At 53.7% G+C, this 14,982-nt stretch overlaps 1 protein-coding gene across 5 annotated transcripts; it reads left to right on the top strand.

Moving 5' to 3' along the window:
- Positions 1-280: 280 nt before the first annotated feature.
- On the top strand, positions 281-13,997 carry Vegfa (vascular endothelial growth factor A). 5 transcript variants are annotated; one of them, XM_034521165.2, is made up of 8 exons: positions 281-662; positions 2,769-2,817; positions 5,684-5,880; positions 6,678-6,754; positions 7,086-7,115; positions 8,721-8,792; positions 9,944-10,075; positions 12,125-13,997. In XM_034521165.2, exons 3-8 carry the CDS (start codon positions 5,695-5,697, stop codon positions 12,144-12,146), a joined length of 519 nt encoding a protein of 172 aa, XP_034377056.1. In that variant the 5' UTR covers positions 281-662; positions 2,769-2,817; positions 5,684-5,694; the 3' UTR covers positions 12,147-13,997. The 5 variants fall into 5 exon arrangements, with proteins under 5 accessions (XP_034377056.1, XP_034377058.1, XP_034377059.2 ...); XM_034521167.2 differs by lacking the exon at positions 281-662 and adding an exon at positions 1,083-2,044; XM_076915276.1 differs by lacking the exons at positions 281-662; positions 2,769-2,817; positions 5,684-5,880 and having other exon boundaries at positions 5,903-6,754.
- The last annotated feature ends 985 nt before the right edge of the window (positions 13,998-14,982 follow it).

The following is a 14,982-nucleotide window of genomic DNA, read 5'->3' as shown; positions in this document are numbered from 1 at the left end:
GTACGTGGAGGGGGAGGGGGTGCGCGCTAGGTGGGAGGGCGCCAGGATAGTCTCGCCGCCCACGCGGGCCCTGCCCACCCACCAGAGTCACCGCACGTACGATCTGGGCCGAGCAGCGGAGGGCGGGAGCCAGAGGAGGAGGCTGAGGGGGCTGGGCTTGCGCCTCGGCTGGCGGCAGAAGTTTGCTCCGGGTCGCGGGTCCCGGGAGAACTGGAAGTCCGGGCAAAGGGGGCGGGAGTCCGGAGCCCAGCGGGCATGCCTGGGGGGGTGCTCGGACCTTGGACCGGGGGAGGGCAGAGATCGTGGAGGGGGCAGGGCGCGGGCGACCGAGGGGGCTTTGCTGTCACTGCCGTTCGGGTCTCTTCGGCCCTTGCAGTGAGTTTGAGGAAAGTTTTAGGATGGATCGCTGCGGAGACCCTCTCCCACCCCTCTAGCTTGTTGGGCCACCTGCGCCGCGCCACCCCCTCCCGTCCCCGCTCGCGTCCCGCGCGGTGCCCGCCCTCCCCCGCCTGGCCGGGCGCGCGCGGCGCAGAGCCGATTACATCAGCCCGGGCCTGGCCGGCCTCGTGTTCCCGGAGCCGCGGCTGCCGGAGCCCGGAGACCCGGGCGACGAACGGCGCCCCTCCCCCCACGGCCCTCCGCGAGGAAGGTGACCTCTGGAGGTATCCCCAGCTCCGGGACCCGGAGAAACTCCCATACCCCTTTTCCTCCGTTCCCAACTTCTACCCGTGCCTCGCGCTAGGAAGAATTTCCCGACGCCCCTTCCCCCTTTTCCCCATTTCCTGCCTGGTGTGCAGAGAAGCCCTCCCCACCCTTTTATATTTTCCTTTTCTTTGCGAAGACTTATCGGACCCTTCCTGGCCCCAGGGTTCAGGAAAAGGACGGTGACTGTCAGACGTGGGGGTGCCGGGGCCCACCCTTGAGTTCTTTGTGGAAACGCTGACATAAGTTTTGAGTTGGTGAAGGTGTGCTTCCCTCCCCTCCCAGTAGCTCCAGTTAGCTGTGGTTCGGTATTTTTTTTTTTTTTTTTTTGCGGGGGGGGGGGCGGTCAACGAAAGGTAGACTGACATCACCCCATTTCCCCCTTTTTGGAAACATGACTTGATATTTGCTCTGACAGGGGCAGCCTGGAACCAACCCTTTCCCCACACCGTGGACAGGATTCCTTGTCAGTATCTCACACACACTTTGTCCTGGCAAAGCCCGATGCCCAGAGTGCAGGTGGTTTAACTCTGAACTTGCCCACCCAACTTGCCTGCTAAGGGGTCCTTTTATGCACATTCCCACGAACCCTCAGCTCTAGAGCCTTCTTGGAAAGGGGGGAGCAGGAAGGAGAAGGGCAGGTGTCCCTGCCACCATCCAGAGTTCCCCAGACCCTGGCACAAAGGCCTTGGTTCTGGGCCTCCATGTGGGGAGGAGGGCAGAAGTGCTTAGCCACAGTGTGACCTTCAGAGGCCCCCAGAGAAGGACACCTGGCCAGTCCCTGCCTAGCACCTCCATCTGGGAAGGGGTTTAAAGTTTCTATTATTTTTCTCCACTGAGGTCTAGACAGAGGAGTAAGGAGAATGTCACGGTGCTATGAGGGGGTAGTTGAGGACCTGAGGTGCAGAATCCAGGGCTGACCTGAGGCAGCTGCAATGGGAGACTCTCTCTTGAGAAGGGCCACCTCTGACCTTGGCCCTGGTGGATAGGCTGGGGTCCCTGGATGGACTGCTCTTGGGAGAAAGAGACAGAGACAGACCAAAGGTGGGAGTTGGTCCTTCTAGGGCAGTTGGAGGTTGACTGTTGGTGTGAAGCAGGTGGCTGGGGAGTCGGTGGCATCAGGAGACCCTCAGGAAGGCCTGGAAGCCTCCACTTACCACTGTCAGGCCCACAGGGCCTTCTTGGTGACCTTCAGAGCTTCTGGGGAGGGGAGAAAGGAACTGGTGGGGATGAGGAGGGTTGGAGGACCCGGGCTCAGGGTGGAGCAAAGGACCCCCTGGGAGCTGGGCAGTACTGAGCAGAAAGCTTCCTCGGTTACATTTGAGCAAAGTGCCCTGCCCAGGTGAGAGGCTTGGGGATGTGGGAGTGGGAGGCTAGCCAGGCTTTGGAGCTGCAATCAGGCCCTGCGCAGACTGGGGTGGGAGGGAAATGGGACTCTCCCGTCCTTAGGAGTTTCCTCCCGGCTCTTCACCCCTTGAGCAACCTGTGGGTATGCCGAATATTCCGGAGGCCTGGGAAGAGTGAGTGGGGGAGGGTAGTTGGTGCCCTTCGGTCCTCTGCACCCCTCCCTCCTCAACACGAGCTCACCCTGGTATTTGTCATGTCAGCAGGAGAAGGTCACCACGTTGTTTTTCTCGCCCCCAGTCCTTCCTTCCTGCCCCAGTCCAAATTTGTCCTCCTGTTTGACCTTAATACTTACCCATGGCTTTGGACCAGGGAATCGGGGCAGTGGGAAAAGGGACAGGGCAAGCCTGGAATGGGCTGGGGGCCTGGAGGCCTGGGTAAAGCAGAATTCTGGTATTTTCCTCCTACAGTGTGAGCTCCCTAGCACCTGGTTAGTCTTTAACTTCCATGGGTTCAGGATTGAAGCCGTCCAGAGTAGCGGGTATACTCTGGATCTGCAGGGACCCCTTACTGTTCCCTGTGTGACCCAGAAGCCTTGGGGAGGCTGGGAGCTGGGGTTGGGAGAGAGACAGGAAGAGATCAAGGGGTTCAGTGGTCAGGCCTTGGGCTCCTGTGGCTGCCTCTGTCCCCGTCAACCTCTTTACTCTTTGTTTTGTCCTCAGTGGTCCCAGGCTGCACCCACAACAGAAGGAGAGCAGAAGGCCCATGAAGGTGAGTCTCTGGCTCTTTAATGGATCCCTGTTGTCTCAGTGGGGTGCATGGATAAGGCCCATTCCTCCTTTTTTGGACCTGGGGGTGGGGCGCAGGAATATGAGTCTGGAGATTACACAGGTACTGTTGAGCTTAACCCTTGTGTTTCTCAAGGTGTCTCCTGTTCAGCTTTCGGCTAGAAACAGGACTTGTTGCTTTTTCTAATAGCTTTTCCAGTGAAATTTTATCTGGAAAGCTTGCCATGAGCACAGACGAGGAAGACAGTGTGTTCAGGGTTTCCAGATGTTCTCGGGGCTGTCTCTTGTACTCCCTTCTCCCAGGGGAAGATAAATGGTCAGTGCCACTTCCTACCCACCCATGGCCCACCCGTGGGGGCTGTGACCCTTCCAGTGTGAGGTGGAAGTATGAGGCTGGGGCAGGATAGAAGGACATCCTAAAAGGACTCCCAAGTCCTGGCTTTGCATTTCTCTGAGTGTGGCAGCTTCCATAGACTGCGTTTGGGTGCTGTGAACTTCCCTGCAGGACCAGCAGAGGGCCGGCTATAGCTCTCAGCCGCCCCGCCCCCCTGCCCAACCCTGAGTCCGCCTGCCTTTTGTTCCAGTGTGGTTTGGAGTACCGGGATCCTCCCATTTCTCTGGGGACGCCCTGGCTCTCCCCAGCACTGAGTGTGGCCTCTGCTCCAGCCGGATGCCACTCCCCCAGTGTCCTTCCTCAGAGTAGGGAAGGCCCTGGGGTCTTCCTCCAGGCTAGTTTCCCTGACCCAAATCCACTGTGGCTGCAGGAGCCAGCAGCCAAGGAAGGCTGGTGATGTCCAGCCGGTTTTGCCTCCTCCCCCAGGAGTCCTTTTTCTGGTCCTGGTCCTGGCTTTCTGCCACTCCCTGGCCCTGGCCACCGACAGGCCCCTACTTCCAAAGTGCTACCCACCTCCTTCTGCTTCCTAGTGGGCTCTGTGGTCTGGGAGAGGCAAGACAAATGGTCTTTGTTTGATGGAGAAGAGCTCGTCTGCCATAAATAAGGAAAACCACGAAAGCCCGATGCTGAAGTGTATGTGTGCACACGCCCGAGCAGCGGGACAGCCTTCCTTGGGGGCAGGGGCCAGGCTCACATGGGTACTGGCCAAGTCACTTCCCCCATCTCCTGTGGACCTTGGGGACTCTAAAAAGTTTAATGGATTCTCATCTTAGGTCTTTTTGCACAGAGCGCCCTCTTCCATTCATCGCTAGGTCTTATCTTTCTGCTGCTTGCTCCTGTGTGGGCCTCTAGCTAGTCTGGACCACCTCTGGCCCAGCTTAGATGAAGGGTTAGTTTAAAAAAAAATTCTGGGTTAGTCATCTTCATTTTCAACTTTCCTTGAAAAGAATTTTTCAGATCTGATCTCATGGACTTTATTTTGGGGGGCTGAGGGCTTTGTTTTATGTTAACTCTTTGGGGGTAGACAAGAATCCTTTGCTTGTTTGTCCAGATAGAAAAGAGAGCCCTTGAGCAAAGCACAGGGGTGGCAGCTTAGGTTACCAGCACCCTTCTCCCTGTTTGACATCTGTACCACTGCTCCACCTTTTTCTCCATGCCCTCATTTCTTGCCAGCCAACCTATCATATACCTGGGTTCCATCTTCTTTACCTTTCTGGGGGAAAAAAAAACTTTGAAGAGTAAAGGGAGGTTTGGCTGTGGCCCCAGGTTGGGAGGGTGGGGGTGTCTAGTCTCTGGAGCCTGCGCTTAAAATGCCTTCCGTGACATTCCAAACTTTGCCCCCCGGAATGAGAAAAGAAGAGTTGTTTTCAGGGCTAGCGACGAGTCAGAGCGCCACCACCTTCCCGCTCCAAACCGCTTGAGTGTCTTTAGAGGTCAGGCCAACCTGCTTCTACAGATAGAGACCCAGAGACTGGAGGGACAGGCCCAAGGTCATACTAACTGCTAGCAGAACTTGGGCCCCTGTGTGGGCTTGTGTTTCTCTTCTCACTTCATGGACAGGATTCTGTGGGGTAGCCTTAGGGGTGTGACCAGAAGTGGCAGGCTGAGCCAACATTTGGTGTCCCAATGAAGTCCTGGACTCTCTAGTGTCTGTTCCTTGACCCTCAAGTACCCCTTCCTGCTCTCCTGAACCTCAGACTCTGCCTGGGAAATGGTCTCTCCCCTGTCTTCTGCCAGGTCAGCTTCTGGAAATGTGTCCTATGGAGGCAGCTTCTGTTCTTTCCATGATGCAAACAGTTTGCCCTCTTGGGCGGGGTTCTTAAGACCTGCATGGTGTGCCTGCCCATTGCCACCTGCTGATTTGTCTTAGGCAGAAGTCTGGGGAGGGGAGACTGGCAGGTGCCTCTTGAAGTTTCTGTGTCTGCACATGCTGTAGGTGCTGGGATAGCTTTTCTGTGACAGTTTTGCCATGCTAGCTCATTCCAACTGCTTCTTACCACCAGCGTGGCCTTTGGGACTAATTATGGTGTTTCTCTGAGCCTCTAGATCCCCATTTAAAAAACGGGGTCCTGGTAGTGTTTAGTGGTAACATGGGGAAGAGTATGTATAGGCATAGCTGTGCCGGTGTCTAGTATGTGTTTGGTGAGTGGCTGTTGGCCTGCTGGGTGGTATGGCCATAGCTCTGAGAGGAAAGCAGAAAGCAGCTGTACCCACACTCAGGTTGTCTTCTGGTGCCATAGTTGGTAGGAACTTGCTGTCACAATGAGGAACGGAGTCAGATGTGGCAGGGCCACCTCCCCTGGACCTGGAAATGGAGGGGGGGGGCTTCAGTTTGAGTTTTAGAAGCGTTTGCTTGTGGGAGAGGCTATGAGGAGTGGGCTCACAAAGCTGGGTGGAGATAGAGGCTGGCCATCTTGTGTCGCTAACTGGCTCACTTGTCGTCCCTCCCACACAGTGGTGAAGTTCATGGACGTCTACCAGCGAAGCTACTGTCGTCCAATTGAGACCCTGGTGGACATCTTCCAGGAGTACCCCGATGAGATAGAGTATATCTTCAAGCCGTCCTGTGTGCCCCTAATGCGGTGTGCAGGCTGCTGCAATGATGAGGCCCTGGAGTGTGTGCCCACATCAGAGAGCAACATCACCATGCAGGTGGGCACCTGTGGCACAGGGGACGGGGGTCCAGGAGGACAGGGGGTGCAAGGAGGGGCATTAGAGGGTTGTCTGGGCCTCTGCCTGGGAAACTTTTGGTAGGAGGAGTTACATTGGGGTTGGGGGTGAGGAGATGAGGTCCAGAGTTCTTTCCTACCTTGGGGAAGAAGATGTCTGCCTGCACGTCTATAACTTCCCTGCCGAAACGCTCCATGATTTGACCATCTGCTTTCATGACCTTTGCTCCTTGGGCTCAACAGGGGACTGCTGCCTGCAACAAGTGTTCTTCTCTTTCTCTGGGAGAGCACAAAGGCTCCCCCCATTTGAGGGTTCTATTTGGGAAGCTGGATGGGACGTTCTATGCAGAGTTAAAAGCCAGTCTTGAGGTGCTACCTAGTGGGTGGATCTGGGCCCAGACGGGGTGGAGAGTGGGGGGGAATCCAGCAACAGGGGGTGGGTAGCTCTTAGGTAGTTTTTAGGGGTCAGGGTGAAGCTTGGAAGGGGGTACAAGAGGGAAGGGATGGGATGGTAAGAATCCAGGACCTGAATTCCCAGCCTGGCCAACCCTTGCAGCTGTCTGCTCTCAAGAAGAGCAAGTGCTCCTTAAGACCAGCAGGGCTGGGGGAGTTGGAGTGACCTGAGGTTCTTTTCTGTTAGAGCCCTGGTCCCCCTGCCTCCACCACCTAGCCCTGCTCAATAGAACCCCTGGGTGCTAAATGGCAGGAGCCCCGGGGTATCCCATAGGGGTATGGCTGGCTGGGTCACTAACCTCTGTGATCTGCTCCTTCCCTCTGCAGATCATGCGGATCAAACCTCACCAAAGCCAGCACATAGGAGAGATGAGTTTCCTACAGCACAGCAGATGTGAATGCAGGTGAGGCCAGAGCTTCACACTCAGTGGGACACAGCCAATGCCCGATCCAGAGCGGAGCGTGTTACACGCATTAGCGCAGGTCCACCTTCTAGCTAGCTGTGTGAGCTGGGGTGTTTGACCCCAGCGTGCTGCTGTTCCCCACCTCTGGAAAACAGGCATGACAATTCAGTGTACCCCTCCTCAGCCTTATAAGACCCCATGTCGTCATTATGCAGAAAGATTAAGATGGCATTGCCAAATCAGAAACGTGGTGTAAAGTTATTACCAAATTGTTGTTATCGTCATTTTAACATCTCTGTCTTGTTTTCTCTCCTTTCTCTACCCATTGCAGACCAAAGAAAGACAGAACAAAGCCAGAAAAGTAAGTGGTTACATGTTAGCATTTTTTTTCCAATTGTCTTGGTTCGGGGCTTTCGGCTTCCTCTCTTGGGTGCTCTGATGGCCTCGGTGGCATTGGATGGGCGGGTAGTATAGTGACCGAAGCGGGCTGGAGTCAGCTTTAGGCTTACAGCTCTAGAGTGATGAAGAAACCTAGCCTGGAGAAGATGCCACTCTCCAGAGCTCAGGTCCCTCCTGGCCAGCGCACAGTATTTCAGTGTGGGTGGCAGAGGGTGCTGTGGACAGTTGCACCCACAGCAGAGTGAGGGAGAGTGAGTGGGTGCCACAGGGTAGTTTCTGTGTATCAGGGGATGTGGCCTGGGCCTTGTTCAGCACTGACTGTGGCCGTCCAGGTTTCTTAGGTCCCAGGAGATTTCTTGGTTTGTGTGTATGCCTTCCCATAAGAGTGTGGCACGTAGCAGACGTAGCTCTCTTAGTGGGGGAGGAAAAGCGGTGTAGTGGCCATTTCTGAGGCTACCCATTGATTGCTGGGAAGGTTAGCTCAGGATGGGAGGGTGGCTGACATTGCTGGGGTATGAATTTACAGTGAAGGAGCGACTGAGAGAGAGCACCCCCACCCTCCTCCCCACCCCCACCTCGTACCCCTTTCTGTCTGCCCTACCACTTGGTGGTTGTGAAGTCCTCACAAACATCCCTAAGTCCCCAGGTTCCACAACCATTGTATATACCAGAGCAATGGGCTGGGAGTTTATCAGTGAGAGAGAGCAGGGCATGGCTCCCAGTGAGTAGCCCTGTATGGAGAGCTTTCTCCTTCTGTGCTTCCAGTGTTTTCTCACAAGCAGGACAGACCTGCCTTCTCCCCAGGTCCCCTCTTCCTGTCTCTCTTTCCCTGTGATAGACAGGCTGCCATATCTTTTCTGGGACTTGGCAGGCCTAGAGAGTGCTGGTTCCCTGGAGGGTGACAGGCTGTAGCTTGTCCCTCTCAGCTGTTCCCTAAATGTCTGCTTTGCCCGTAGGGAGAGTGGTAGGGCTCGCCTGAGCTCGGAAGAGAGTCTAGCGGCAGGCTTTGACCTCTGTAGAGAAGAGCCTCTGCCAAGCCCCCTGGCACACCCACAAGACCACACTACACTGTTCCCTGGCCCCACAATCAGTCCTGGGCTCTGACAACAGCCAGCCCCACCACCCATCCCAGATGACTGCTGGATAGCTGGTGCCCCACCTCCTGCCCTGGCTTATATGCCATCTCTCGAGTAACTGCCTCCTCTCACCAAGGCTTGCTGTGAGGCAGGGCCCCAGAGGGACTTCTGTCACACTTGGAAGTCAAGGAAGACATTCTGAAGTGTAGTCCACTTCTAACCCCTTCTCAGTAAAGTCTGGCTTAGACCGCCTCTCGCCTCCTGACCTTCAGGGTCTAACTGTTGTGGCTGGCTCAGCTAGGATTGCCGCCCTACTGCGGCAAAGTGAGGAGGAAGGCTCGTGCTGTCCCTGCCACCGTGACTGAGGGCTGCTTCAGGGAGTGACCAGGGTGGCTCTGGGTCTCCTGCTCTCGCCTCTGTCTTCTTCATTGCTCCCCTCTTCTCTTCCCTCTCGTTCTCTTCCTGTCTGTTTCTGTTTTTATATTTTCCAGAAAATCAGTTCGAGGAAAGGGAAAGGGTCAAAAACGAAAGCGCAAGAAATCCCGGTTTAAATCCTGGAGCGTGTACGTTGGTGCCGCTGGTCTAATTCCCTGGAGCCTTCCTGGCCTCCAGACAATCGCCTGCAGCTCCTCTAACCCTGCCCCCCCCCCGCCCCACCCCGCCCCCAGCTCCCTTCTGTCTCTTGCCCTGCCTCAGTCTCTCTCTCTCTCACTCACCCCACTAATGGCACCAATGGGTAGACTCGGTGGTGGCATTGCTGGTCCAGGGTTGGGTTGGGGTGGGTAGAAGGTGAGTAGATCTGGAGCACTCAACTCAGGGAGGGGGACTCTGGCTTGGCTGGGCACCGACTTTCTCTCACCCACTGGGCATTGGTGGCGGGGCCATTGTTGGTATGGGCGCTGGGCATCAGGGCCCTCTCATCCCAACTGGTTTCCACTGCTCTAGGCTCCTGCACATGTCTGGGGAGTAGGGATGGTGTGGAGGGCAGCGTGGAATGAGTTAAGGGGTATGTTGGTGGGAAGCGGATTGTGGTGGGCTGAAGACGGAGCCTGAGTGGGTTCTGTGGCAGCCGGTCCTTGTCTGTTGGAAATGCTTTGACACCTGGGCTTGAGGCTCCAGGAGGGGAAAGACCTCTCTATTCAATCCAGCCGAGATCACCCACAGAGGTCTTCTGTGGTGGCCTCTTCCTCTGCTTATAGGCTGTGGTGGGCTCTGGAGGCCTGGCTGGTGGACAGTGCCGCTGGATTTGGCTTGCCTTTTGCTGGCCCTCTCCCTTGGTGGAGGGTCTGGGCAGGGGACCTTTTGAAGGGAGAAGGTACCCTGGTGGTCTCCTAGGCCACTTTTCACTGTCCCCAGCAGGTGAAGAGTCAAGGTGTGTTAGGGGCACAGCAGTAGTGGGGGCCCTGTGGCCCAAGACAGGCCCATGTCTTTGTGGGGTGCAGCACCGTCCCTCACGGCAGCCTTTCCCCTGCACTCTGCCCGCCTGTGCCCTCCTCTTCCTGCAGGCACATGTCCTGCCAGCGCTGCGTCTCTCTGCCACTCTCTCTGTCTTCTGCTAGAGCGCTCGGATCTTTCCAGAATGTGGAAAGGGCCTAGGGACCGCCGAGCTGGGTGGGGGAGCTGTCGCAGACATGTTAGGGGGTGTTGCATGGGATTTTCTCTCTCTCTCTGCTGACGCTCTAGCTTAGATGTCTTTCCTTTTGCCTTTTTGCAGTCACTGTGAGCCTTGTTCAGAGCGGAGAAAGCATTTGTTTGTCCAAGATCCGCAGACGTGTAAATGTTCCTGCAAAAACACAGACTCGCGTTGCAAGGCGAGGCAGCTTGAGTTAAACGAACGTACTTGCAGGTTGGTTTCCAGAGGGCAAGCAAGAGTCAGAGAGGGGCGTCACAGATACCGGAGAGAGAGAGAGAAAGAGAGACAGAGAGAGCACGCTTGTGAGGGGCCAGCTGCTTGCTCAGCTCAGCTTCTAGCTGCCTGCGTGGTGACTGCTACCTTCTCTACTGCTGGGGCTCGTGGGGCCTCAGGCTCCAGTGTGGCCCAGCAGGCCTGCTCTGAGATGGCCCTGGTTGCCTGAGTGGGTAGGCTGCTGTGACTTAATGTGATGGTGTGGACGCAAGCTGTGTGTTGTGTCCTGTGCTCCTGCTGCTGCTGGAGGCTGTTGGTGCTGATGTTGTTAATTCTATTGGTGCAAGTGCTAAAACATCAACTCCCTTCCAGTTATGGGGTGATGTCTAACCGTGTTCCCTGGCTGCACCTTTGCCCCTGGAGAGCCTGCACAGCTGGGCCTCTCACTACTCTGTGTTCTTCCTGGGCTCAGAGTCTTATCTCCTGTTGTCTATCCCCTTAAGACGATGGCTTCTTGAAGACAGGCTGTCTCCCTCAGACTGGAGCTCCATGAGGACAGGCCATGTGCACCTCAGACTGGGGTCCACCTTAGACTGGACTTCCTGAAAGAGGCAGGGGTCTGCTGTTGGTCTGGGATGGAATTTTTTTCTACATACATCTGAGGACACTAAATCGCTTATCCTCTGTCAGTCAGGGCAAAGGTGACAATCCTGAACAGCCCACACTTTTCAAAATGCTTCCAGTGTGGTTTCAGCAAAGAGCCAGGGCCATTCTTCCTAATGGGACTCTGTGAGCACCTGGAGCCTGGGCCTGGATCATAAACTGTTGGGATGCCCAGGTGTCTGCACTCCTGTCGTTTGTCCATGTGGACTTAGGAAGTGCCGAGCTCACAAGGAAAGGTTCACAGGTCTGTTGACTGGAAGTCACCGGCTGTTTATATCAGCATGGCCTGTCCTGAGGAAGAGCATCACCTAGGGAGAGAAAGCTTTTAAGGGATGGCCAACGTAGGGCCAGCCTTCCAGGTAGTGCAAGGACTCTTTGTCATGTGCCTCCTTCCCCGCCTGCATTCTCGTGTCTTGTGGGTGCTCAAAGACACCAGAGACCTGGCGGGTCTCTCTCTCTGGTCGTCGGTATGACGTTGTTCCTGGAGACTGAGAACAATGAACCTGTTAGTGCTGTGGTGGTGGGGTCTCTTCCCAACCCCAGGGCCGGGTGTGGGGCTTAGCTCACCGGAGGGTTTTAAGGAAGATAAGATCTTGGTATTGTAGGGTTTCCGGAGTGAGCTGGGAGCTAATTGAAGTCACGTGACTTCCAGAGACCCAACTCAGTCCACTAGTGCCTGTGTCTGGGAATCGAGTTTCCAAGACTAGGTTAGGACCTGTGTTTCCAGGCTGTCCTCAGGGCAACCAGCCAGGGGCAGGACCAAGAGGAGACAGGGTCCTTGGAGACCCATTCTGCTTCAACAGGAGGACCAAAGCCACTGAATGGTCTGTCCTCCGCCCATGTTAGACATTATGTAGTAAGAGGCAGGTGTAGCCACCAGGCAGTTCAAGGTAGAAGAAGCTGAGGCTGAGCTGGGTCTGGGAGCACAGATGTTCTCCTTCCCTTCAGAAGCTCCTGGGTCTGCCCCAAGGCAGTCCTCTGTCACTGGTTTAGCTCAAGGTACTTGTTGCACCCCCTAAACCTAACCCTAGAGCCAGAACTGAAGATCCTTCTGCAGGGTCCCTCTCCCAGCTAATTACATCTAACCCTGTCACCCATGTGCTGTGGAATGTCACATGGGTCTGTCCTTGGTAATTGCTCCTTTGTTGCTTTTGTGAGTGTTTCTATGTCTGTCCTGTCTTCCATAGTTTGCCATCTTTAGAAGGTAGGGCTTGGTCTCTCTCTCTCTCTCCACTGGGATTCTGTCTCACCTGCGCCTCTGGGAACTCGGATTCCGTGGTGCCAGTCTACAGGGAGCCATGGGCTCCCAGACCTGGGGAAGCTGCTTGCCTCATTGCCAGGCTTCTGTGGCCCTAACCCCCTGTCTCTTTTTGCAATTTCCCACAGATGTGACAAGCCAAGGCGGTGAGCCAGGCTGCAGGAAGGAGCCTCCCTCAGGGTTTCGGGAACCAGACCTCTCACCGAAAAGATCGATTAACCATGTCACCACCACACCATCATTGTCACCGGCGACAGAACAGTCCTTAATCTAGAAAGCCTGACATGAAGGAAGAGGAGACTCTTCGAGGAGCACTTTGGGTCCGGAGGGCGAGACTCCGGCAGACGCATTCCCGGGCAGGTGACCAAGCACGGTCCCTCATGGAACTGGATTCGCCATTTCCTTATACTTGCTGCTAAATCGCCAAGCCCGGAAGATTAGGGAGCTTTGTCTCTGGGATTCCTGTAGACACACCCACCCACATACACACACATATATATATATTATATATATAAATAAATATATATGTTTTATATATAAAATATATATATATTCTTTTTTTTTTAAATTAACTCTGCTAATGTTATTGGTGTCTTCACTGGATATGTTTGACTGCTGTGGACTTGAGTTGGGAGGAGAATGTCCTCACTCGGATCCCGACAGGGGAGACAAAGGGATGAAAGACTCTGGTGTGGTCTTTCGTCCTTCTTAGAGAGGCCGAAGTCCTTTTGCCTGCCAGGGAGCGTGCAAGGCCAGGGTACGGGGGCACACTGGTTCACTTCCAGAAACACGACAAACCCATCCCTGGCCATGAGTCAAGAGGACAGAAAGACAGATGACAGATAAAGATGCTGGTTCCGACCAGAAGTTTGGGGAGCCCCAGGACATGGCGTACTTTGTGGATCCCCACTATATTCTGCAAGAGCACCCTGCCCCTCTGGGCATTGCCTGGAAGAATCAGGAGCCTGGCCAGCCTTCTGCTGTCTCCACTTCTGAGGTGCCTAGGAGGCCTCCCACAGGTGTCCTGGCAAAGAGAAGACACATTAGTGGAGGAAGAGGCTTGGTAATGGCTCCTCCTCCTGGGAACCCCTCGTCCTCTCCCTACCCCACTTCCTGGGTACAGCCCAGGAGGACCTTGTGTGATCAGACCATTGAAACCACTAATTCTGTCCCCAGGAGACTTGGCTGTGTGTGTGAGTGGCTTACCCTTCCCCATCTTCCCTTCCTGAGGCATAGAGCAATGGGGCAGGACCCGCAAGCCCCTCACGGAGGCAGAGAAAAGAGAAAGTGTTTTATATACGGTACTTATTTAATAGCCCTTTTAAATTAGAAATTAAAACAGTTAATTTAATTAAAGAGTAGGGTTTTTTCAGTATTCTTGGTTAATATTTAATTTCAACTATTTATGAGATATATCTCTCGCTCTCTCTTATTTGTACTTTTTTTTTTTTTTTTTTTTTTTTGTATGAAATCTGTGTTTTCAATCTCTCTCTCCCAGATCGGTGACAGTCACTAGCTTGTCCTGAGAAGATATTTAATTTTGCTAACACTTGGCTCTGCCCTCCCCTGTCCCCACCACACATTCCTTTGAAATAAGGTTTCAATATACATTTACATACTATATATATATTTGGCAACTTGTGTTTGTATATAAATATATATATATATATATATGTTTATGTATATATGTGATTCTGATAAAATAGACATTGCTATTCTGTTTTTTTATATGTAAAAACAAAACAAGAAAAATAGAGAATTCTACATACTAAATCTCTCTCCTTTTTTAATTTTAATATTTGTTATCATTTATTTATTGGTGCTACTGTTTATCCGTAATAATTGTGGGGGAAAAGATATTAACATCACGTCTTTGTCTCTAGAGCAGTTTTCCGAGATATTCCGTAGTACTTATTTATTTTTAAACAGCAACAAAGAAATACAGATATATCTTAAAAAAAAAAAGCATTTTGTATTAAAGAATTGAATTCTGATCTCAAAGCTCTCCCTGGTCTCTCCTTCTCTATTGGTCCTTCTGTCCCGCTTTCCCTCTTTTGGCGGTCCATGGTATTTGTCTTAGGTTTGAGAAGCAGTCCTTGATGTAGGATATGGGGTAATCCATCTATTCCTGGCTCACTGTGAAGAGTTGATTCTCTGGGGATGGGCAAAGGGGAAATGGCTCCTTAGCCAAGGGTCCTCACACTACACAGTCCTCATCTAGGTTCCTGTTCCTTGTCAGACAAGGATGGGGCCATGTCTCCAGGAGATAACTGGAGATTGGAGAGAGCTGTTGGCTGGAGCTGGCCAGGAGCTGGTACTGCCGGGGACAGGGGAGTGTGGGGGTGTGGGGTGGGGCTGCGAGCCCAGAGTGCAGTTTACTTTTGGGTGCTAAGTGGAAGAGTCCAGAAACAAGAGTTTTGTTGCTGCCAGTGGAATTCCGTTCTCCTTTGTGCAAGCCTTTTTGTCCTGTTCTTGTCCCAGGCCACTCGGACCCTGCTTGGATCTTTGACACAATAGCATTGTGTCCAAATCTGCTTCTGGAATCTTGCTCTTCCTGATTACAAAGGGCTGGGGAAACATGGGGCTGGCTAGTATGGTACATCCTTAGGGTTGGTGCTAGTTGCGATAGGACATGCCACCGAAAGAACAGGGACAGAGACAAAGCTTTAGTCCTACATGTAGGAAAATGGTTCAGCCTTGCCAGGGCCTTCTAGCTTGGACGGGGGGATCATGGTACAGGTGATTTCTCATGATGTGGCCTGCAGACCACCTCTTTGGAGATGGGAGTTGTGGGTATTGAACCTTAGGCAGAAGAGTTGAACAAAGGCCTGGAAGTGGTACTCTGGCAGGAAGTGGGGGTCAGGACAAAACAGGTGCCTGGCAACTGTGGGGGAAGACGTCCGAGCATGATAAGATGACGTGGGAAAGTGTCACTGTGACCACAGGGCATGCACGTATGCAAGGAGGACTGGAGACAAGGTCCTGC

The sequence above is a fragment of the Arvicanthis niloticus genome, chromosome 17, assembly GCF_011762505.2.
Source record: "Arvicanthis niloticus isolate mArvNil1 chromosome 17, mArvNil1.pat.X, whole genome shotgun sequence".
In the NCBI taxonomy this organism is placed as follows: domain Eukaryota; kingdom Metazoa; phylum Chordata; class Mammalia; order Rodentia; family Muridae; genus Arvicanthis; species Arvicanthis niloticus.
Note: the sequence above shows the minus strand (reverse complement) of the source record. Positions and strands in the feature narration are given on the sequence as shown.

Bases quoted from the DNA above. Each gene is read 5' to 3' on its own strand.
- Vegfa (XM_034521165.2), top strand. From the start codon at position 5,695: ATGGACGTCTACCAGCGAAGCTACTGTCGTCCAATTGAGACCCTGGTG. The intron at 7,116-8,720 runs GTAAGTGGTTAC...TATATTTTCCAG, and splicing joins GACAGAACAAAGCCAGAAAA to AAAATCAGTTCGAGGAAAGG. The intron at 10,076-12,124 runs GTTGGTTTCCAG...AATTTCCCACAG, and splicing joins TTAAACGAACGTACTTGCAG to ATGTGACAAGCCAAGGCGGT.